The sequence below is a fragment of the Ictidomys tridecemlineatus genome, chromosome 11 (assembly GCF_052094955.1).
Source record: "Ictidomys tridecemlineatus isolate mIctTri1 chromosome 11, mIctTri1.hap1, whole genome shotgun sequence".
Classification (NCBI taxonomy): Eukaryota; Metazoa; Chordata; class Mammalia; order Rodentia; family Sciuridae; genus Ictidomys; species Ictidomys tridecemlineatus.
The window spans coordinates 33921695-33946872 of NC_135487.1; the positions used below are offsets into that span (position 1 = coordinate 33921695).

General features: G+C 39.1%; 1 protein-coding gene across 3 annotated transcripts in view; it reads right to left on the reverse strand.

The window, feature by feature from the left end:
- Positions 1 to 25178, reverse strand: part of Pik3r3 (phosphoinositide-3-kinase regulatory subunit 3) — a 117969-nt gene that overhangs the window by 64895 nt on the left and 27896 nt on the right. Inside the window, exon 1 of one of the 3 annotated variants that reach the window (XM_078026184.1) lies at positions 10603 to 11728. The exons of 1 other annotated variant lie outside the window; for it this stretch is intronic. In XM_078026184.1, coding sequence (XP_077882310.1) covers positions 10603 to 10708 — 106 coding nt within the window. In that variant the 5' untranslated portion in view covers positions 10709 to 11728. Of the gene's footprint in view, positions 1 to 10602; positions 11729 to 25178 lie in introns of those variants that run through there. One more of the 3 variants, XM_005317982.5, reaches the window with a different exon arrangement.

Sequence of the window (25178 nt, forward strand, 5' to 3'; positions counted from 1 at the left end):
TGTGTAAGGCACTGGATTCAATTCTCAGCACCACATATAGATAAATGAACAAAATAAAGGCCCATCAATGTCTTAAAAAAAATAAAATAAATTAAACAGAGATAGGCATGGTGGCGCCCAACGGTAATCCCAGTGACTCAGCAGCTGAGGCAGGAGGATCCCAAATCCAAGACAGCCTCAGCAACTTAGTCAGGTCCTAAGCTGTTTAGTATAATTCTATCTTAAAATAAAAAAAGAAAAAAGGGCTGGGAATGTGGCTCAGTGGTTAAGTGCTCCTAGGTTCAATCCCTGGTACCAAAGAAAAAACACTGAACAATGTATACTTACTCCATTGTATACCTATATCTGTACTCAGGCATTTAAGCATTACAATAATTAGGAAAAAAACACAAATCTATATTAATTGTCAACAAATTTAGCCCATAACATAAAATGAAACATGTATGCCATGGTTTCCTTAATTTCTTCTCACCTTCATAGCTCACCAAACAAAGAAAGAACTTTAGAAAAATTTTCTTTCCTAAAATACTTCTGAGATAGGCCTGGTGACACATACTGTAATCCCAGCTACTCCAAAGATTGAGGCAGGGATTCCAAGTTCAAGGCCAGGCTCAGCAACTCAGTGGAATCCTATCTCAAAATTAAAAATAAAAAAGGGTAGGGGGTATAGCTCACTGATAAGTTATAATCTCCAGTATCAAAAGTATTAAAACTTACTTTTGAAAGTAAGTTATAATACAAATATAGATCTATACAGAATTGTTTATAAAAGTAACTTGTGAGTAAACCTACCTCAAATAACTATGGCCATATATACTGCTACTTAGCAAACAAATGTCAGAGATCAGAATTTTAACACTTCAAAACAAGAGAAAAATAAGCCTGTCGTAGTGGTGCATACTCTAATTCCAAGGACTAAGGAAGCTAATGCAAAAAGATCACAAATTCAAGGCCAACCTGGGCAACTTATTAAGACCATCTAAAATAAAAAATAAAAAGGGCTGCCAGACACAGTGGCACACTCCTGTAATCCCAGTGGCTAGGGAGGCTGAGGCAGAAAGATGGCAAGTATAAAGCTAGCATCATCAACTTAGTGAGGCCCTAAGCAACTTGGCAAAACCCTGACTCAAAATTTTAAAAGAGCCAAGGAAGGGCTGGGGATGTGGCTCAAGCGGTAGCACGCTCGCCTGGCATGCGTGCGGCCCGGGTTCAATCCTCAGCACCACATACCAACAAAGATGTTGTGTCCACCGAGAACTAAAAAATAAATATTAAAAATTTCTTTAAAAAAAATAAAAATAAAAAAAAAAGAGCCAAGGAAGTTGCTCAGTGGTTAAGCACCCCTGTGTTCAATCCCCAGTACCAAAAAAGGGAAGGGGGACACTAAAGATGTAGCTCAGCAGCAGAACCCCTGAGTTCAATCGCTGCCCTCACACCTGCCATTACTATAAACTTGCTCACTCCTTTAGTTCAGATCCTCCCTATCCACCCAATTAAAATAGCAATCTTCCCCTCCACACACACAGTCTCTGCTTTTTCTGCATAAAATTTATCACAATCACTAATATTTTACTTATGGATTTGATTATTCTCTGCTTTCCTCCCTCTCTTGGAAATGAATGCTCCATAAAGACAGGTTTTTTAAAAAATTTTTTTTAGTTGTTGATAGACTAAAAAAGTTTTATTTTATTTATTTATATGTGGTGCTGAGAATCAAACCCAGTGCCTCACACATACCAGGCAAGTGCACTACAACTGAGCCACAGCCCCAGCCCCCATGAAGACAGGTTTTTGCTGTTTTGTTCACTGCTGCTCCTAGAACAATTCCTGGAAGCCAAACATTAAAAACATGAATGTATTAATACACAAAAATATGGGCATTGTTAAGTGCTTTACAATTACAAATATACTAAATCTTCTTGAATGATTATTATCACACCCATTTTTTTAGATGAGGAAACCACAACACATAAAGAGATAAGTAAATTGCCCAATGACACATCCTAGGAAGTGGCAGAGACACAATCTAAACTCAGGCAGTCTGGCTGGGGAATGTAGCTCAGTGATAGAGAGCTTGCCTAACCTGGGTCCTTTACTACAGGTTATTTTAAAGTAATATCCTAATTTTTAAGGCTAACATTCAAATCATAAATTATTCCACAGGTTCCAAGTTTACTTAATTTATTAAACTTGAGAATTTGAAGTTTGTTGTTTTACAAAATGCTCTCACTCATTCACTTGCTGTACTACTACTGTATTCCAATACCTATGTTCCTCAAATGAGAAAAGTGCCACAAGTTATTTACCTCTTTTACCTTCTAGTAAATAACTAAGAAGAAAGACAAAAAAAAAAAAGAGGTCTATCTTATATTTAACTCTTAATAGTATTTGACCCCATGAATTCCAGCTTAGAAAATGAAAATGGGTTTCCCACTGCTACTTTTGAAAAAAGAAAAAAAATAACTTGTTATTATTTTTAGGTTTTGGTTTTGCAGGATTCTGAATGGAACCCAGGGGTGCTCTACCACTGAGTACATCCTCAGCCCTTTTTATTTATTTATTTTTTTAATTTTGAGACAGGTCTCACTAAATTGCCCACGGTCGCCTCAAATTTACCAATTTTCCTGCCTTATGCCTCCAGAATCACTGGGATTACAGATGTATGCTAACAAATCCAGCAGTTTATGTACAAACACAAAGACAAGAATCTTGAAAAGAGGTATGATTTAGCCAGCCACAGTGGCACACACGTATAATCCCAGTGGTTCTGGAGGCTGAGGCAGGAGGATCACAAATTGGAGGCCACTTTGGGCAATTAGCAAGACCCTGCTTCAAAATAAAAAATAGAAAGGGCTGGTGATACAGCTCAGTGGTAGAGTGCCCCTGGGTCTAATCCCCAGCATGTGTTTTCCAAATGACTTTCCAAGTTAGCCACTGTTCACTATTTACCTAACATCCATTCCCTCCTTCTTCCCTTTTTAATAGCATCCCTCCCTTATAAACTGTATCCCCTCAGGAGAAGTCAACAAACACCATTCCAGATTCAGGCACATAATTAGCCTAAGAGTAATCACAAGTGATTGGTTCAAGAACTAGTATAGGATGTGAAAGAAGTCCGCTAGAGGTTTTTGGAAAGTTTTCTCTCTCCAAAAGCAGAGGCACATAAAGGGACACCTTTCTTCTTTCAGAAGGTGTTGTGTATGGATATAATGTCTTGAATCACTGCAGTCATTTTGCTACCAGCCTAAACATGAAGCCAATCCCAAGGATGACATATATGAGCAATAAAAACAAAACATGAATTTTTTACTGAATGGCTGAAATCCACCAGCCCTGAAGCCTATTATTTGAGAAGATAAAATTTCTTCTCAAGCCATTTTGAATTAGGTCTTGCTACTTACAAGTAAAAACATACAATATGAAAAATATCCCAGAAATAATATCAGGAGAAAAAGTTTGTGGTTAATTCTACAAATGTTTATAAGAACCTCAACATAAATTATACCATACTGAGTGAACCTATTATAGAACTGAAAGTCAAAAGTCTAACATACACCTGTAATCCCACTGACAGGAGGCAGAGGAAGGAGAATCTCAAGTTCTAGGCCAGGCTTAGAAATTTAGCAAGACCCTCAGCAACTTAGCAAACCCTATCTCAAAAGATAAAAAGGACTAGGAATGTAACTCATTGGTAAAGCACCCCTGGGTTCAATTCCCAGTACCAAAAGAAAATTTAAAATGTCTAATATATATGAACAAACTCCAAAGCAATATATTTCTAGCACAAACAATTCCTTCTAGTAAGGTTTTTTCCAAAATAAGTTCAGATTTCAAAATTTTAATTCATGATTATTAAGTTTAAAAATTAAAAATATAAATATTTAAGATTACATAACCATAAGCTCTGGATTTGTTGCCCCATGCCCTCAGAACATGAGAAAGGATATTCAAGGCTGGATAATAATGGATGGTACTGACTTTGGCCTTGTGGCTCATCAATACCAGGTCACATGATAGTTTTCATATTAACATGACATATGCAAAATGGTATAATCTGGCTGGCTGGACCTAGACCACTGTTTTTATTTTTCCAAAAAAAAAAATGAAACAACCAGGCCAGGGTTGTAGTTCTGTGGTAGAGCACTTGCCTAGTATGCATGAGGCACTGGGTTCAATCCCTGACACCACATAAAAAAAATAAATAAACAAATAAAATAAAAGTATTGTGTCCATCTACAAATAAAAAAATATATTTAAAAATAATGAGATAACCTTCTTACTTTATATGAACTTACAAATAAACACAGGAAGATCTGGGGTTGTAGTTGTAGATCAGTGGTAGAGCACTTGCCTAGCATGTATGAGGCACTGGGTTCAATCCTCAGCATCACATAAAAATAAATAAGATATCATGTCCATCTACAAATAAAAATATTTTTTAAATATACACAAGATATAACATACCATATATGAGCAAGCTATTTGGAAACTAATCTTTAACAAGGCTTAATGACTAACTGTACCTTGATATCATATGTGAAGTCCTATTCATTCTAAAGTTAATTGGTATAATAACACATTGGGTAACTCAAGTCTCCAGTTGGCCCTGTGCTGTGTAAAACTAACCTAAGAGCTTTGAAAAACTTACTAATTCTTCAAATTTTCAAAACAACTTTTACCACAAACCACAAAATCTTGCTAATAATAACATTAAGTACTGCATCTTTTCATTATCTCCTATATTTAAATTTAATGGTCACAGGATGATAATAAACAATTAGTCATTAAGCCTTATTAAAGATCAGTTTCCAAATAGTTTGCTCATATATAGTATGTTATACCTTGTGTATATTTTTTAATTTTTATTTTAATTTTTTTATTCTAATTTGTTATATATGACAGCAGAATGTATTGCAATTTATATAGAGCACAACTTTTCATATCTCTGGTTGTATACAAAGTATATTTACACCATTTGTGTCTTCATACATGTACTTAGGGTAATGATGTCCATCTCATACCACCATCTTTCCTACCCCCATGCCTCCTCCCTTCCCCTCCCACCAGCCTTGTGTACATTTTTTTAAAAAAACTTTAGTTGTAGATGGACACAATGTCTTTGTTTTATTTATTTATTTTTACAAAAAATCAAATTGGCTGGGTCCACCAGCCTAAGATTTAATAAAATACTCTGGCATTAGATATTTAGAGAAAAGAAGATACAAAAGAAATATGAGGGGCTGGGGTTGTGGCTCAGTGGTAGAGCACTTGCCTAGCATGTGTGAGGTACCAGGTTTGATTCTGGTAATTAATTTTCTAATTATCTAATGAGATGTTGCCACCCTAACAAAATTTATCAGCACCACATATAAACAAATAAAATAAAGGTCCATTGACAACTAAAAATATTTTTTTAATTATACATATATATATATATGGTAGCCAGACCTTAAGAAGTTTATCTCTCCCAGCGGTTCAGGAAGTTGAAGCAGGAAGATCACAAGTTCAAGCCAGCCTCAGCAACTTAGCAAGGCCCTAAGCAACTCAGTGAGACCCTGCCTCTAAATAAAATATAAAAAAGGGCTGGGTTGTGACTCAGTGACTAAGCACCCCTGGGTTCAATCTTTGGTACAAAAAAAAAAAAAAAAAACAGCAGCAGCAGAAGCTTATCTTCTAGGGGAGATAAATTACATTCATAATTAAATACCATAATATAACACACGATTCCATGCCAAAGTAACAGACCAAAAGACCCTACATATAAAGAAGAAGTGCACTACTAAAATTTTTGGAGAAAGTTTTAAGAAGCAAGGGGGACTGGCACAGAATCCTGATTTAAAGATGGGGGTAGGATGAGTATATTCTACATAGGAAGCAACATAAGCAAAAGCCTGGAGATAGGAATAAGCAAGATATATTCAGGATACGAGGCTAGAAGGAATAGGATAGAAGAGAAATGTGAGAATAAAGGATCAGTAATAACGTTCTAAATGTAAGTTGGTACCATATACTGAAGATCATTTATACCAAGTTAAGAATATATCTTCTGCTTAAAAGAAAGGGAAAGGGCTGTGGACATAGTTCAATGGTAGAGCACTTGCTTAGCACGTAAGGAGGCCTTGGGTTTGATTCCCCAGCCCTGAAAAAAAGGGAAAGCTATTGATATTTATTTCAGTAGGATAGTAACCCAATGAAAATAACATTTTAGTAGGATTAGCCCGGCTGAAGAATTCTGAATAAACTAATGGGGAAGAGGAACAATAAATCAGAAATAGCAATCAGTTAAAAGAGTTACTGTTTAAGAGCCTAGGCTTTAAAAGTCTGGTAGACAGAACCACTTTGCTATCTGCTAGCTATAAGCCATTAATTAGTTACCAAACTTATCTAAATCTCAGTTTCCTTGTTGGAAAGTGGGATAATAGTACCTATTTTATAAAGTTTTTGTGGGCTGAAAGTAATAGTATATATGAAAACATAACATACTGCTTGGCTATAATAATTATTCAAAAAAATGTTATCAACTATTACCTTCAATAAAAATCATTTCAAGGGGGCTGGGGTTGTAGCTCATTGGGACAGCACCTGCCTAGCACATGAGAGGCACTGGGTTCAATCCTCAGCACCACATAAGAATAAATAAAATAAAGGTATTGTGTCCATTTACAACTAAAAAGAAATTTTCATTTAAAAAATAATTTCAATATGAGGTGATAAGTACAAGTGCAAAAGAAAGTAAGAGGAAAAAATGACTTGGAGCAACATTTCCATAGGCTCATGAGATATTATAAATAGGAAAGACACAAAACTTAAAAAACAAAATGGACAAAGCCCCTCAGTTTTAATTTAACACAGTAAATATAAATAGATATAACCCACTAAAACATAAGTTCTTTGGTGTACTCAATTTTTAGGAGTCATAAAGGGACACTGAGAACAAAAAACAATGAGAACCACTTCTCTAGACTATGTTTTGCCAAACAAATAAAAATTTTAATTTTCTAATTATCTAATGAGATGTTGCCACCCTGACGAAATTTATCTTGATGAGAACCAAAAAGTCTACAATTCTAAAGAATGTATCTGTTACTTTCAAAAAAGGAACATTACATTTTCCCTCACATCAGAACAATAACATCTAATCTAAGATGCTGAGCTAAAAGTCCACTATCTATAAGTTTTGTGCATGAGTTACATCAGTCAAGTTAACCTTCCAATAGTTTCTGTACCAAAAGTGGGACTCTGAGAGGTCTATCCTGCAATTGCTTTGCTACAGAATAATCCCAATTCCCAAATTCACAGAAAGATTAACCAAGATGCTCATTCTTGGCAATTCTCAGGACCACAATCTTAACATTTCTAAAATAAAAAAGTTTTATGTTTCAGTAATTTCAATAGCTGACAGAAAACACAGAAACATTAAGCTCCCATTTGAACTCGATTCTTACATGGTCAGTAACTTATTAGAAACCTTCAGGATGCAAGGTAATGATAGTTATTGAAAGATAGGCTGGAGGGAAACACCTTTGAAAAATATTTTTTGAGACCACTAGAAGCAATTAACAGAAGAATTTTGCATTTATGGTTCTGTCTAAAACTAAGATGAAAAACATACAAAAAATTGGCCCTATTAATAATTAAGGGCCCTAAGTAAACAAATGTCTAACTCAAAAGTTATTTAACTAACCCTAGGCTATTGCAATAGCCGAGGAATGAGATGACCAAGGACCTTAAGTAGAAAATACCTAAAGGCTAGGAAAAAAAAAATCTTTGGTTATTTATTAATTCAACATATATTGATTAAATTGTCTACTACCTGCAAGACCCTGAGCAAGTTAAGAAGCTTCCAACCAGATGGGAAGACAATTCCACAGGGACAAGTACAAATAAATAAACATAGTAGCTACTCTCAACAGAATGGAAGAAATTCCATCTGAGAAGTGCTATAAGAGGGAGAAAAAAGAAAGGAAATAAGACTTCTAATAGGGATCAGAGAACATATATCCTGGCAAAGAAGGTATGTGATCTAGGTTCTAAATTCATATATATAATCTCAACAAGTGAACACTAGGAGTGAAAGGCATTCCAGGAAGAGGATAAAAGCATACAATCAAGGAACAGCAAATAAAAAATAGCTCTACATAAGTTATGATGAACTCTAGAAGAATGGACTAGAAAATTAGAAGTAAAAATAGAGGGACTCTGATGACAAAGTAAGCTATTTGGCACATTTTTGTTTTAAGTAGGCAAAAGGAAGCTACTGGAAGTTTTTTAAACCCACTAGAAGATTTATCATTGGAAGGTAAATCATCAGATAATATTTTTAACATTACTGTAGACTAGAGAGAATAAAATCCGGAAAACATTTAGTGTGTTATCATGCCAGTCCATGCAGGGAATAATATGAGTTTCATATAGAGTAGGAGCTAAGAAAAAGACAGATACAAAACATGCTGCAACCACTTCACTGATGATTTACTTATAGTTTTAAATGTTTCAAAGCTTAATTAATCATACAAGGTTAATATGCACATTATTTCTGTTAAAAAATTCATTTCACTGGCAATGTCTCAATATACTCAAGTATGGTTCCTTTTTTAAAAAGCTAATAGTAATAACTAACCATATTCTATATTAAGGATGCAAAATGAATAATAAAAAGCAGCATGTACATATTTTCAGCATTCTGAATAGAATTTCAGTATGCACAATTTCATTCAAGAATGAAAATTTTAAACACAAAAGTTTATTTCCATGGAAAATAAAGTTCGGATCAGAATTTTCTATAATCTTATAAGACCACATCTTTACACAGTTACAAGAGTCAACTTTTCTTAAAAATTATTTTTGGAAAAATTCAACTCAACTTGGCCATTATTTTTCTAGTATGCCAATATTTTTCAACCATTAATGCCTTCATTTTCTCTCCTCCTCCCTACTAACCTCCCCGCCCAACAAATTCCCTTTGTATGTCTCCAAGGCAAGACACTATGTGATACAGTACAATTCTAAGGCAGAATATATAATTCTTATAATAACAGAAATCTAAAATTATTAACCTTACTTTTTACAAGAAAGGTTTCAGTAATGCACTAAAATTCTTAGCAAATGAATGACAAATGTATCTAATAGAAGTGAAGCTTTACCATTAGGGGGAAACAAAGGGGAAAACACACACAATAGATGGGTGGCAAATCTTACAAACTTTACAAAACACCAAAAAGCAGCATCTGGATTACAATCACAATTATAAAAGCAAATAAGAAGGTTCTAAAACAATAGAAAAGAAAAAAATTCTGAGTGATGAATAAGAGTGAAAAAGGTTTATTCAATATTAGTATTAGTTTTTAATATAGCATCATTTAACATCATTAGTAATTGAAAAAAAAAAAGGATAATTTACTGTTCAAAAGAACACAGAAATAATTTCCACATACCTCCTATAAGGCATTCACACTTCATTACACTTGCATGGGCTTAAATCCTTTCAAAGATCTCCAAAAATACATAATCTTATAATAAACCAGGCTCCCAATGACACACAATTTATCCTGTAGGCTTAGTTACAACATTTTAAAAAAATACAATGAATTCATCCTCAACAAAAACAGAGAGTCATAAAGGCAGTTTACTTATTCAAAATCATTACATAAAGCACTGTCTGTAATTGCAAACAAGGTTTCAAAATCTGACAGCTAATAATCATAAAGTCAGAATTCAAAGGGAAAAAAAAAAACTTTGTTTCATTTTTCCCTCCTTTTTCTTCCCTACCAGATATACAGAATGTCTGAAAAGGCCTTGGATAAAGCTCTAAAATAAAGACCCTGTATGGTATATGTTACAATGTGTATAGGAACCTATCACATATATGTACAAATCATATATTCACAAGAAAGAGAAAGGTTTTAATTTTACCCTGAAAGTTGAAGTTATATTAAACTCTATCCCATAAATTAAGTCAACATAAATTAAAGAATAATAAAAAGATTGCATGTAGATCTGTCTGAGTTACTATATTCTAGGAAGGAAAACCTCAGACTAAGGCCATGACTGAACAAGAACGCCCAATCCCTGAAAATCACTAACCGGCATTTGGCTTCTATGAGAGGAAAAAGGGAGTCTTAAAATGAATATCACGTAGGCAACTCAGTTTCTGAAGTTAACCAATGTAAAACACAACGAACCAAATCAGACTAATGTATGAGATGATAAGCTTTAAGAAATTCTCCCAAAGGGAAAAACTGACTTCAAGAGTGGAATATAAAACATCATTTGCAGGTAAGAGTTTTAATTGAAAGGGAAAAAAAAAAAAGTGGAGGGCCGACAAAAACCTGAACGACCCTCAACGGCAAAAATAGAAAGTAGTCTTTCCTCCCACCCCCACTCTATCCCCCACCCCCACCTTCGCAGGACAATAGGATCAGGGTCCTAACCGCAAACTTTAAATGTGTAAACCAGAAGCAGTTTTATAGCAGCTCTAACTGCAAATCTGCCCTTCATCCCGAACCTAGCGCACCCCAGCATACTTCTGCCCTGAAAACATTATCAAGGTCTTGTTAAACACAAATCAGACCCATCCCAAGATGCTTCCCCCCCCCCAAGTACCTGGAGGATCCATTTCAATATAAAATATCAGTTCTGTCGAATAGGGCATCATCACCTCCCTCCAGTCTGCGTCATCGCGGTCCATACTCCACACCGTGTTGTACATCGCGCTCTCAGGGGTAGGTCGTTAGGAAATGTATAGAAAGCATATATACTTTTTGGTCTGATATTTAAAAATCTAAAAATACATATCTACAAAAGTTCCGCACGGAAATGTACTTCGGGGTTTCCAATGGCTGGTAAAAGTCCAGCCAACTACCAGGACGAGGACAGACAGGGTCCTCCTCGTCTCTCCCACAGCACCCAGAAAAATGCCTCCCTGAACTTTCAAGCTATGGGCTTTTCTCCTCAAAAGTGCTACAGAGAGGCTTGTGCGGAGGAGGGTAGAGGTGTTAAAAAGCGGCTTCCCAAAAATCCTTCCTATACAATCGCTCTCCAAAGAGAAAAGCTCCCGCTGCCTCCAAATCTTTCCGCGGAAGACACTTTTGTGTCCTCTGAAGGAAGAATTAAAAGGGGGGAAAAACGCGTCGCGAGAAAGCTGGGGAATGACAAAGAAAGGAATAAAAAAAAAAAAAAGAAAAAATTTAAAAAGGGACTGGGAATTGCGTTCAAGTTTCGGGGTCCCAGTGGTCTGCAGAGAGCGATTCCCTCTAGGGCCAGGATTCGGGTTCCGTTCTCGTGGGGCTCGGAACCGAAGCTGCAGCAGCTTTGGAACGAGGGCCGGTCAGAGAGTCCAGAGAGCTCGGCTCGGCTGGGCGCTCCAGCCGGGGTGTGAGCAAACCCGCCAGTGCCGGCTACCCTGACGCTCGGCCCTGATTCCAGCCACTAGAGTTTCATTTTAACAGCGCGGAGGGGACATCCTCCCCCGCCCCCACACCCCCTGCCGAGGCGCCACCCAATCTCGCGGAATAGGGGGAACAGCCAGTATCACCACTGCCCCTTCCAGTCTATCACGCCTCGGCGTACAAGAACTGTCAAGTGCCTTAGAAAGTGTTGAAGCAGCGGTCCTCCACCTCGGCTTTCAACTCTCCCTGCCTCTCTCTAGGACTTGGCTCCTCAATCAGCATCCTCTCTCCACCACAGCCTCAATCAAAATGGTACAGTCCGGGCGCTGGCCGCTCGCCAGGAGTCGGTGCCGGGAGCACGCCAGCCCAGCCGGGAGGGTGAGGGAAGGGGGAGGGAAGGGAACAAGGTAAAATGCGCGGTGATTGGCTGATCCCGGTTGCCGGAGCCTGGAGCCTGCGTCTTTTGTCTGCCTTGCTCCGGCAGAGGAGCGGGAGACGACTGCGCGCCCCAAGCGGGCCAATCAGAAGACAGCCGGCGCCGGCCGGTGTGGCAGCGATTGGTCAGACTCCAGTTACTAAGCGGGACAAAGGCAGAAGGGGGGAAGGAAAGAAGGGGGGAAAAAAAAAAGAAAGAAAGAAAGCGCAAACGACGGTTACTGACAGGCTGAGCGAGCGCTCGGGCGCTCAAGCTGCCCGGAGACAGGCGGGGCTCCCGCTGAGCCTCGGTTCGCCCGGACGAGAGGAGGGGGAGGACCGGCTGGCGCGCGACACCTCTGCCCAGAGACTGGCCACTGGGGAGGGGAGCGGAGGTAGAGGGGCTCTTACTGTCTCTTGGCGGGGTGTGCGCTTGTCTGGTCCTTCGGAGGTCTCCAGGCAGAGACCTCATCCCCATGCTGGGACTGCCCTCCCCCCAGTCCCCGTGACAACTTGTCAAATAAAGGAAAGGTCGCCAAACCCACTTGCAAGACCGATCCCTCTCAGCGAGAGGATGTGCCCATGGCCCCCTGAAGCTTTCCCTGCCGCTACTTCAACGCAATGTCATTTTGAGTAGTTAAGCATTTCGCAGTTCATCTGCGCGTCCCACCTAAGGACTTTTGAACCCAGAGGTAACTCCCTACACTTGAAAGAAATAGTGGGACATCTCAGCAAGTCCTCTAGTTTGAGTAATCAAGCCAGGAAAAAAATATATATATCTTGGAATTATAGTGCGTATGAGATTTCTAAGATAAATCACAGGTGTTATAATGTCTTGCCAAAATGGTTCTATTCTGTTTCCCTGATAGACCCCTAAAGCTGTGAGATCAGCTTCCGTATGAAAATGCTGAATCTTTCCATGCATTTCAGAAACAGCTAATTAACTTGCTGGGGAACACTGAATAGCTAAAAGTAGATTTGTGCCTGGATTGCCATCCTTCTCTGAGGAGGCCAAAAACTGCTCCATTTCCTCTTTGTACAGAAGTAACAAAGCCCATTGTATTTGAGTTGACAACCTGATTTAAGCCCTAGCAAAACCTCCTACCCTGAGCTGCTCTGCTATATTGATTCGCCCATAGAAAAGTTGCCAGGTTTCACCCTATACTTCCTAAAGTAATCCTGCTTTCCTTAAAGGCGCCCTGAATTGAGACAGTTCCTGAGAGCAGACAGACAAAATGTGTACATACTGAGTATAAAGGGGCAAAAAGATGCTAAGTGTGGATGAACAGGGTTAAACTAAGAAAACACCAGTATTCTTCTTTACATTTCTGGAAAAAAAGGCTATTCAGAAGCCAGATCAACTTTGGGGCAGAGCTCATTAATTTTAATCTCAGAACCATTCCTTCAGGTAGAAGATACTGGAAGGTCAACTGTAATTTGTGGCTGGCTTCCCAGCAGCTTCTACTTCACCATATCTGAGAGCCAGAAGTACTCATATTTCTAACACTCTACTGTAAACCCAGTGATGCCTGAGGTTGAGGCAGAAGGATCTCAAGTTTGAGGCCATCCTGGAGCTTAGTGAGTCCTTGCCTCAAGTGAAAAAAAAAAAAAATTGAGGGCTGGGGAACCAGGTGCACTGGCACACACTTATAATCCCAGCAACTGGGGAGGCTGAGACAGGAGTGTCTCAAATTCAAGGCTATTCTGGGTAACTTAGAGAGACCCTGTCTCAAAAAATTAAAATGACTGAGGATGTAGCTCAGTGTTTGAGCTAAGCCCCTACATTCAATCCCTATTATGGTGGGGGCAGAGGGTAATTCACATTTGATACCTTACAAGCAGAACAATCAGTTAAGGACAAGTTGAGGTTTTTATTTTATTATTATTATTTTTTTTTTGATACATTCCCAAACAAAATAAGGGTGAAAAGACTAAGTGTGGAAAAGATAATGAGTTTCAGATTTCCACAGCAGCTTTTGCCTGGACTGTTTTTCATCAATTAGTGATAAGGTTCCAACTTCTAATACACAGCAATCACCTAGTCCTTTCCCACACCTAACACTTTGGGGGATGGAATGAAGGAATAACACAGTATATAATCAAATGCTCAAGACTGACACATGGAGGGCTGGGGTTGTGGCTCTGTGGTAGAGCACTCACCTAGCACATGTCCAGGCCCTGGGTTCCATCCTCAGCACCACATAGAAGTAAATGAAATAAAGGTGTTGTGTCCAACTACAACTTAAATATAAATATTTTTTTAAAAAAAGATTGGCACATGGAATAAAGCTGTGATTCAATCTTGTCACTTGTCAATATAAAATTGTATAACCCAACTCTCCAATTTAAATAGATTTTTGAATAGGAAACCTCCAAAAAGTAATGATGCATGAAGCCATGATCAATTAAGGGGAAGTACAGTTCCTTCAGAAAAGTTTGAACAGTGCTCTGCCATGGTAGAAACTGCCTGTCAGATGATGCTCACTTTCCTCCGAAACCTCCTCTTTTGTGTGTTTGGGGGCGGGGTGGGTACTGGGGGTTGAATCTAGGGTCTTAGTTTCAGTTGAGAAACAGAAGTAAACTTCTGATTACTTGTCACCAAACTGCCTAAGGCTTTTTGGCAAACACAGAAAATATTAGCTCCAGTGTTCTGGACCACTTCCATGCTGGAGAATTATATTTGGCCTGGGTGTGGATTAAATTCAGCTCTAAGAGCTCAAACTTCTGGGTCATAACCTGCTACTTTGGGAGTTGCTTTTTTTTCCCCCCTCTTTGCCTCTCTCCTTTCTTTTTTCAATTTAGTCTTAGATAAATCACAAAATTTGTGTGCTTTCATTTATATATGTGAAATAAGAGAGTGCCTTCTGATTTATGCAAGCTACTTTATTTTGAAACACTCTGAGAATGAAAAAAAAAATGCCACTTAAGTATTTAGAGTAGTACTTTTCTGTAAGTCCAAATGAATAAGATGTCCTTCATTTTTCACCCCAGTCTGGTTTTGTTATGAAACTGTTCAAATATGCTCCATTTCCCCCTCTTTATTTCAGAGATGGATGAAATATTTCTTCTGTGTTCTGAATTTAGGATATGATCTCAGAGTTCTCTTTGCCAGCAAAATCAGCTTGGAACTCAGCCAGAAGTTCTTCGTGATTAAAGGTGCCATCTGAGCACACAATATTTTTTTTAAAGACTTGCAAAATAAAAATGTACTTTCCCCCCACTGAGGTCCCTAGTTTTAATACCAGATCTGACTTTAACCCTTAGGAAGAAATTCCCCCACCTCTTGTTTTTTCCTTCTCTCATCATCTTCTCTTGACCACTTATCTTGTGTAAGGTCCAAACCTATACAGCCAAATAAACTAAATATAGTGGGACTTCAGAAAACACTACAAATTATCAGTTGCTAATTTCAGGTACTCCCCGGCCATGTTCCCTGTGAATCATGGATATAACAAGTTTTGATGGAAAAGTCTGCCTTTATCGTGTAAAAAGAGCAAAGTTAGTGGGTCTTCTGGAAAGACATTTCACCTGGGAATTGATATTAACCTCTTGAGACAGAAGTATCAAAATCATGATTTTCTATTTTTCTGAACAACAATCCTTTTATTTGGCATTGTCATTTTCTTATCTCTCCTCATTTTTCCTCTTCTTATTCTTTTTTTTTTTTTTTTTTTTTTTGGTATCAGAAATTGGTACCAGGAATGCTTAACCACTGAGCCACACACACACCCCCTTTTTTTTTTTTTTTTTTTTTTTTTGACAGGGTCTCACTAAATTGCTTAGGGCCTCGCTGAGTTGCTGAGGCTGCCTTTGAAATTGCAGTCCTCCTGCCTTAGCCTCCCAGGCCACTGGGATTACAGGCATGCCCAGCTTTTGTTTTGTTTGTAGTGTTGCTGGGGATCAAACAACCCAGGGCTTCCACTTGCTGGGCAAGCTCTCTGCCTTTTACCTATATCCCAATCTTCATCTTTTCTAACACTTCATTATTCATGATAGAATTAATCATATCAGCCCAAATCACTGTGAAATAATGACATTAGATGAGTGGGTAGACTTCATAAAAGTGGCATTCCTTCAGATTCCTTGGCTTAGGGACAATTTCTGAGGGCTTCCTTAGATCCATCAGCACATGATGTAGAATTGTCATGCCTCAGTCTCCCCACTTTGTGTTCTTCTTCAGCTTTAGGGTGTCACAGAGCAGATCTTTCTCTCTAGCCTGTCTGCCCTTCCAACAACACAGGGGCCACCTGGTTGACCTGTGTGTCACTGCTTCAAACTTCCCCTCTGACAAGGCAACAGATTTCAGCTTGGCTCTCACCAGGAGAGCAAATAAGATCCAAATGACAGGAACAATAGTCCAGGCTGTTTCAGGTGGGCAGGGCACAAACAGGGCAGACAGCTGGTGAGCTCTGTTGGCTCTTTTAATCTCCATAACCCTGAGAAGGAAGAGGGTTGCATTTTTATTCTCATTTTACAGAGGAGGAAATTGAGACCCAGAGTAGTGAGAGGAATTGTTCAAAGTCATGCAGCCACTTAGTTAAAGAGCCAAGACTAGAGCCCCATGTTCCATTGCAGGTTCATTGCCTTTCATGTGACATCACACAGTTTCCCTCTCCCCTTCATTCAGTTGACAAGTATTTACTAATGCTTCCAGACACTGGGGATTCAAAAATGAGTAAAACAAAATCTGTAACCTTGAGTCCAGAATCCGTAGAGGACCCATCAACAAAGAAATAAAATAGGCATATGGTAGAAAAATTGGCAAAGTTCTCTGGGAACCCCAAAGACAATGATAATCTAGGCCCAGATGCAGGTAAGAAGATACTTCCTAGAGGAGGTAACATTTGGCCTTTCCCAAACTTATAAACAAGTCTTTTTATTTCTGTTTTCCCATTCTATATGACTAACTTCAAAATTGTTCCAAAATAAGGCTGAGGCTATAGCTCAGTTGGTAGAGTGCTTGCCTTGCATGCATAAAGCCATGGGTTCAACCCTCAGCACCACAAAAAAAAAAAAAAAACTTGGCTGGAATTGTGGGTTTTGGCTCAATGGTGGAGCACTCGCCTAGCTCATGAGAGGCCCTGGGGTCAATCCTCAGCACCACAGAAAAATAAAATAAAGCTATTGTGTCCAACTACAACTAAAAAAAAAAAAAAAAAAAAAAAAAAAAAAAAAAAAAAAAAACTGTTACATAATAAAGAAAGGCCTAGAAATGTAGATCAGTGGTAGGGTGCCCAGAACAAAAAAAAAAAAAAAAAAAAATCTGAACATGTCACTCACTTACTTAAACCCTGAGGTAATTCTTCTTGCCCTCAAGATAATGTTTAAGTCTCTTAGTCTCATATCCAGGTCTTTGATAATCTAGTCCCTGCCTACCTGTCAAATCTCTTCATATAGTTCTTTCTTAAGAACTAGCTCTACTGAGATACTTCCAATTCTCAGAACAGTAGTAAACTTCTCCACACAACACACTACAATATAAAGTGGCAAACACCTACTTCTTTGAATCTGATCTCACAAACTTTGCTCACATGGGTCTCCCTGTACTAAGCTCTGCACAGCCCTTGGCATACTATGTGTTAAAGTAGCCTTTGCTTGTCTTCCTCCCACCACTCTTAGAATTCCTTATAGGTCAAAGGTGTGCCCTCAGTATGGAGCCTGGCACAAAGTAAATGGCTGGGCATGTTCTTTGAGTGAATAAACAAAAGTTACAAGTAAACTCTCCAAGAAGGCTCTGGAGCAGTGTAAGCTCAGGTTATCCTAGTAAGCCTTTCTGTAGGTTCTCAGCTGACTCCCCATTTAAAAGGACAAAAAGAAAACCAAAAAATTGTATAGTTCTTTGGTTACAGAAACCTTCTCCTCCTACTGGCTGCCTCTAGGGTCTTCACAGACACTCAGTTCGCCTGCCCTTTTATTTTATCAGCTGTGAGTTGTTTGCAAAATTCCAAGCAGTTTGTAGGGAATTCAGGAAAACTCAGCAGCAAAAAGAGAAACTGGTTTCATTTTCCAGCCCAGCTCATTTCTGAAATGTAACACCATATAGGGCTTTCAAGTATGCTCACTTCCTGGGGTCACTATTTCAATAGTTCTGAACAATTTGTAGTTTGTGCCTTCTTTCTAGAGGTACAGTAGTAATCACCCTGTAATTTCATAGGTCTCAAATCTAAAACCCACTTTATATTTCACTGTTAAAGGGTAAAATCAGTCCAGTTCACTTCCTGAACAATCTTGTTTTTTTTCAAAAAAAAAAAAACTTTCTTTGCAGTGAACAATACAATTTCAAACATCCTTTAGAAATCATTTTTATAATGTATTATTGAAACAAAAATCCTTCAGTCTCATAAAATACCTCTGCAGGGGCATCATCCTTGAAATCTGGGAAAATGGTGGAATTTCTAGGATCTAATGATGACACTGTTCCTGTGCTGTCCTCTGCACAACCCTCTGCACACTATGTGTTAAAGTGTCTGTCCTAGTTCTTCCTCCCATCACTCTTTTTTTAAAAAATATTTTTAGTTGTAAATTGACATAATAGCTTTATTTTATTTATATTTTTTAATGTGGTGCTGAGGATCAAACCCAATGCCTCACACATGCTAGGCAAGCACTCTACCACTGAGCCACAACCCCAGCCCTCCTCCCATCACTCTTGTGGGTAGAAAGCATGACCTCAGATCATCTGTGCCCAGCATAGGGCCTGAAACAAAGTGGATCCACTAATTTCTTTGTCAAGTAAGAAAAATATAAGCATGGATTGTAAAAGGCCTGGTCATCTATGTCTTTTTTTTTTTTTAAAGGTCTTTTTTTTTTTTTAAGAGAAAGAGAGATAATTTTTTTTTAAGAGAGTGAGAGAGGAGAGAGAGAATTTTAATATTTATTTTTTAGTTATTGGTGGACACAACATCTTTGTTTGTATGTGGTGCTGAGGATTGAACTTGGGCCGCACGCATGCCAGGCAAGCGTGCTACCTCTTGAGCCACATCCCCAGCCCAACATCTATGTTTTTAGATGTGAAGATTTGCCTGAAAAATGATACATTGCAGGGATTTTTTATTCTTTTCTTTTTTTTCCTTCTTTTTTTTTTTTTTTTTTTTTTTTTGAGGAGGAGGTGGCAGACTCACTAAGGTCTCACTAAGTTGCCAAAGCTGACCTTGAATTTGTAATCCTCTGGCTTCAAATGACTTACCTTTTTTATCCCCCCTTCGGTACTAGGGATTGAACTCAGGGGCACTTGACACATCCCCAGTCCTATTTTATATTTTATTTTAGAGACTGGGTCTCACTGAGTTGCTTAGCACCTCGATTTTGCTGAGGCTGGCTTTGAACTTGTGATCCTCCTATCTCAGCCTCGGGGGCCACTGGGATTACAGGTGTGTGCTGCCACACCCAGCTCAGATGACTTATTTTTAATTCAAGGGTAGAAACTACCTTGTTCATCTTATGCTTCTTGCAAAAGAGGCACTCAATGAAGATCCTTATTTTTCCCAAACTTTGTTCTAGATTCTGTTTCTCCCCTCTCAGTGCCAATGGGAGAAATTCAATATTATTTTAGAGCTAAGGCTCCAAAGGTACTGGGAGCATATGTTCAAAAGCAATATATTTCATATTGTAAAAAAAGAAATGTAGTTAGTCATTACATATATCAAATATGTAATATAATTATTGCTCTTAAAGTAGATTTATTAAATGTTAATGGTGAAGGGGAAAACAGTCCAAAATTACAAGCTCTTTTAGTTCAGTTCAACTAAGCTCCACCCACAATGGGCCAGAGTACTTGTGCCAAGTACTCAGTAAAACACATTTCTGCCTTGGATGAGCCCACCATTTAGCAAGACAGAAAAAGCAGTTTCACTGACTCCAGTGCTTTCAAACTCACTAACTCTCCCTGAGGCCATAAGATCAGAGCAAGATAGTACCCTTTGTTTACCCTCCCTATCTTTCCTCTCCAACAGCCTTTCTCTGTTTCTTAGCCTCTTCCTGACTTCCTTGACTGCTGAATATTAACCTCATACTCCTTGCTGATTTGGTTCTTGCAGCATTGACTTCTGGCTGTATTCCCTAATGACAACTGAAACTTGTCCTTTAGATCATGTCTTCTTTCTAAGACAATGGAGGAGTCTAGCTCAGTATCCTACCCTGATAGAATGGGTTTTGTGGTTAGAGCTTCTCCTGGGTTCTACCAGGACCCACAAACAAGAACCAGACAATATCTATCATACCTATGAGTTGCTTTATCTGAAATTTTTTTTTAATATTTATTTTTTTATTTTTATGTGGTGCTGAGAATCGAACCCAATGCCTCACACATGCTAGGCAAGTGTGCTACCACTTGAGCCTCATCCCCAGCCCTTTATCTGAAATCTTAACTCTATCATGGACTACCCTTCCTACCCTTCTTTATTTTATTTTTATTTTTTTTACTTTTTGGCCAAAAATAGAGATTGAAGGAAATTATTTTCACCTAAACCACTTCAGTGTGTGGAATAATGCCCCCCCAAAAAACGTTCAAACCCCTGAAAGCTCTACATATGACCTCATTTGGAAAAGGGATTTTTGCAGCTATAATTAAAGATCTTGAGATGAGATCATTCTGGATTTAAGGTAGACTCTAGATCTAACGACAGGCTCTTTGTAAGAGAAACACAGAGGAAGACTTGAGACAGACACAGATAGAAGGCAATTTGAAGATTTGAAGAAGTGGCAGAGATTGAAGCCCTTCACCTACAAGCCAGAGAACACCAAGAATTACATGCAATCACCAGAAACTAGAACAAATCAAAGCCAATTCTTCCTCAAAGTCTCCAGAAGAAACCAATCCTGCCAACCTCTTGATTTGGGACTTCTGCCCTCCAAAATTATCAAAGAATGAATTTTTATTGTCTTAAGCCACCTAGTTGAGATAATACTTGCAATCTTAGAAAATACAACCATAATAATTTAATTTTTAAAAAGTGACATTTAGGGCTGGGGTATAGTTCAGTAATAGAATACACGCCTAGCACATGCAAAACCCTGGGTTTGAGCCCCAGTTTGGTGCGAGTGCGTGGGGCAGGGGGGGCATTTTAATGTCAAGATGTAGAGAGGTAATAATTTCTTTCCAAGAAATGACTGAAGTCACTTTAAATATAGTGCTCAAATTGATGAAATTTTGTCTTTGACTGGCTCTAATCCTAGGAACCACAATCCTAACCCCAAGGTGGGTCCTTTAACCATTTTCTCCTAACACCTTCAACTGTATCTTCCTCAGGTTCTTCCAAAAGAAGTCACCCTGACAAAGCCAGATCAAAACCACAATCTCCTTTGGCTTCCTCCTCATGCCCCTCCCCCACTTACTAGTGGGGATTGAACCTATAGGTGCTTTACCATGACGCTGCATCCCCAGCTTTTTTTTTTTTTTTTGCAAGAGGGGGTGTACTAGGAATTGGTACCAGGAATGCTTAATCACTGAGCCACATCCCCAGCCCTTTTTATTTTTTAATTTGAGGCATAGTCTCACTAAATTACATAGGACTTTGCTAAATTGCTGAGGCTGGTTTTGAACTTCCTATCCTGTCTCAGCCTCATGAGCCAGTGGCATTACAGGCATGAACCTCCGTAACTGGCCCCAGCTCATTTTAATTTTTGTTTTGAGACAGGGTCTCACTAAATTGCCCAGACAGTTCTCAAATTAGAAATCCTCCTATCTCTGCCTTCCAAGTAGCTGGGATTACAAACATGAACCACTGTTTGCAGTTCCTCCTGCTCTTACACTCAGGCAGTTGGACTTAGTTAAAGGAAAACCAAACTTCCTACCTTAGCTCTGAGCTGGTCTCTGGTTATGATTGAAATTACTTCTGCTTCCTGAATCTGCTTCCTCTGGCATTCCAAACTTTCACCATTGATCTTGAATGACTACCTCCCACCCTCAATACATGTAACCTTGCCTCTTACTTCACAAAGACCAACAGGCATAACACCCCCTTTTTCCCCCTCCAGAGTCTATAAACTTGTACTCATCCATGTTTTCTTGTCTTCCTCCAGTTGAAAGCTAATCACCAGATCTGACCTCTGGATGGCAACCTCTTCAGCCTTCTAAAACACCAGTCCTAACCCATCTCCTATCTATCCAGATGGCCGTTGGATACCCCATGAAACAATTCAATTTCATCATTGCTAAACTAGTTCCTTTTCTAGTTAGTTGGCAGGACCAGATAAAATACAGGTTAGATAGGGAGAAAGCATGTGCAAAGGTCCAGGAGAGAGCATATAGCTCTTCCAGGGCATTGAAAGCAGTGCAGGATGGCCTAATGCTGAAAGAAGGTAAAAGGTGGTGAGAAATGAAGCTACAAAGTAAGTTCAAAGAGCCTTGTAAACCAAGAGAAGGAATGTACACTATATGTTCAAGCAATGCTGGGAAACATGAAAGAGTTTTAAGTAGAGGAGTGGCATGATCAGATTTGCATTTGAGAATCACCACAAATTGCAGAGTAGGTTGAAGGCACAAACTTGGAAAACATTGTTGTTCCAACAATTTCAGCAAATGATGGAGAGTCCTGTGTAGATTTGAGAGATGTTTAGGAGGTAGAAAATATCACAGTAGGTGAATAATGTTTGCCACTGTAAACAGTGGGTCAAAAATAAGATCATAACCTTTCTAATGGAGAATGCTTCCCTCAGTTTTCCTCCTTTGCTTCTCCAGGTGATTTATTCATTTCCAGGACCTCACTGACTGGATCAGCATCCCAAGAACACTACTTAAGGCCTGAGGGTGTGAATGGATAGATGACCCAGGCTGGTGACTCAATTGCCCCTTTGTAGTGGACACCTTCTAATACCTCTGAACAGTTCACCTTGAAGTCTCCCTTATCAATTTGAATGCAACCTTGCCCCTAGCCCTTGTTGATGGAACCCAGGCCAAGTCAATTAGAGTTTCTTTCACAAATATTTAGAAATAGTACCCCAAACAAGAATTGTTCTCTTCAGTGGTTGAACCTGTAATATAGACTCATTCTCTGGAGTTGGCTGTGTGACTCCTGCTCACCCTGAGGGCTGAATTTCAAAGGAAACCAGTCTTCAGAAACCAAAGAAGGCTGGGCACTGTGGTGAACATCTGCAGTCCCAGCAACTGGGGAGGCTGAGGCAAAAGGGATAGCAAGTTCCAGTTTGCTTCAGCAATTTAGTGAGATCTTTAGCAACTTGGCAAGACTCTATCTCAAGATAAAAAAATCAAAAGGACTGGGATGTATCTCAGTGGTAAAGCACCCCTTGGTTAAATCGTGAATACAAAAAAAAAAAAATGCCAAAGAAAGATGAAGGAAATTCTGGGGAGTAAGGATAAATAATGAAAAGAACACATGCAGAAATCAATTCCCTGAGCTGCTAGAGCTTGAATATGATTGTTCTCCAAAGATTCAGGAGCTAGAAGCTTGGTCCACAGAGAACAGGGAACAGAGAGAAAAAACTGGGATTGGAGAGGTGGTGGAACCTTGAAGAGGTGGTACCCAGTGGGAGGTAATTAGGTCATGGAGGCACCACTCAGAAAGGATTCATGCCCATCTTGATGGAGCGGGTTAGGTTTCAAGGCACTAGATCGAGTTGTTAAATAGAATGTCCTCCTCATCTCACATTTTTGCTTCCTCTTTTGAACACATGCTTTTCCTCATGTTCCAATTGCCGCTCTCATACATGCTTTTCACCATGTGATGTCATCTGCCATGTTAGGATGTAGCATAAGGACCTCATTATATGTGGATGCCCAAACTTGGACTTTTCAGCCTCTAAAACTGTGAACCAGGAAAAGCCTCTTTTCTTTATAAAGTATGCAATGTCGGGTATTTTGGTATAGCAACATAAACCAGACTGAGACATGAGCCTCCTAACATCTACCTTTGTTCTTATTCTAAGATCAGACCCACAAACATTTGCAGAGCACAAGGCAGATGTTTAAGTGAAAGTTCGTATATCGTGTGTCAAAACAGTTTTAAATCAATCTAACAAACCATTAATTTGTTTGTTTGTTGTTGTTGTTGTTGTTGTGCTGGGGAACCCAGGGCCTTACGCAGGTGAGGGAAGCACTCTACCAACTGAGCTATATCCCCAGCCCACATGCCACTAAATTAAAAAAAAAAAAACAAATAACTAATCCTCCTATCTTGCCAAACATCATATGCTTCATGCAAACCTAGAAAGCTAAACTCAAAATTAGAATTCAAAGATCCATAGGGTTCTGACAGAACATACAGAACATGGAAAGGGGTTGAGAGAGCTGACCCTCTTGTCTTCCCACCCTAGTTTCATCCTGCACTGCAAGGGTCTTTGTGCATATGTCTAATCTCCTTCCACTTGTCTCTTACCAATAACTATCCCTTGACCACCCCTTGGGTCTAAAGGAGGTGACACTGACAATGCTGTCTGTCCTCAGGAGAACAGATCCAGGGAAAGGACCCATGCAGTTACTGAAAATTGACTAGAGGTCATTTAGGCAGGAAATTCCGAGAGTCAAGATACTAAGCACTAGAAGAGGGAAGCAAGGGCTGTGAGTGAACAAGTTCCCATAGACTCCTCATCATAAGGGTAGAAGAAGGCTCAGAGAAGGGCAAAGCAAGGAAAGCCCTCTAGGCATGGGGCCCAGAGCAGGGTCCCTTCTTTTAGGTCTAATGGGGAATGTTTATGGAAATTGTTTATGTAAGCAGGTTACAACTAAATTCTGTTACTTGCAACACAAGAATCCCAAGACTCCTGTCCTTTTTAAATTTTATTTATTTATTTATTTTTGTAATTGTAGATGGACAGCATGCCTTTATTTTATTTGTTTATTTTTATGTGGTGGTAAGGATTGAACCCAGTCTCTCATGTATGCCAGGCAAGCACCCTACCACTGACCTACAGCCCCAGCCCCAAGACTCCTGTCTTAACTGTGAACCACAGTCCCGGTTTTCTCTCTCTTTTCCCTAAGAGCCTGGAGTAGTGCCTGAGAGAGAGCTTTCTTTTTAGCCCTAATGCCTAACAAATAGGACAGAACCAAGGAAGCAGCTTCTGTCATGAGTTCCGCTACCAGTGTTAAATTATATTGGTCAAGCACTGTGACTTTCCTCTCCCATTTTAATTATACTTCCAATTACCACTTTTTGGCTCCATAGGTAGCCCTCAATTTAAAATGTCACTTTATTTTATTCTTGAATCTTCAGGCATCAAACAACTCAACATCATATCAGAGTTTATGGATCCTGCCTCTCATCTGATTTGGGAGTCCTCCAAAATGGAAAGGATGTTCAGATGCTAGGCAGCCAAATATGTCAAATCTTCTCTATAACACTATTAATCAGACCTTGAAGGTATCTCCCTTGGAGTAGATTCTGGTTCTCTCCCTTGGGAAGCTTTGAGTATTTCATTGAGGTA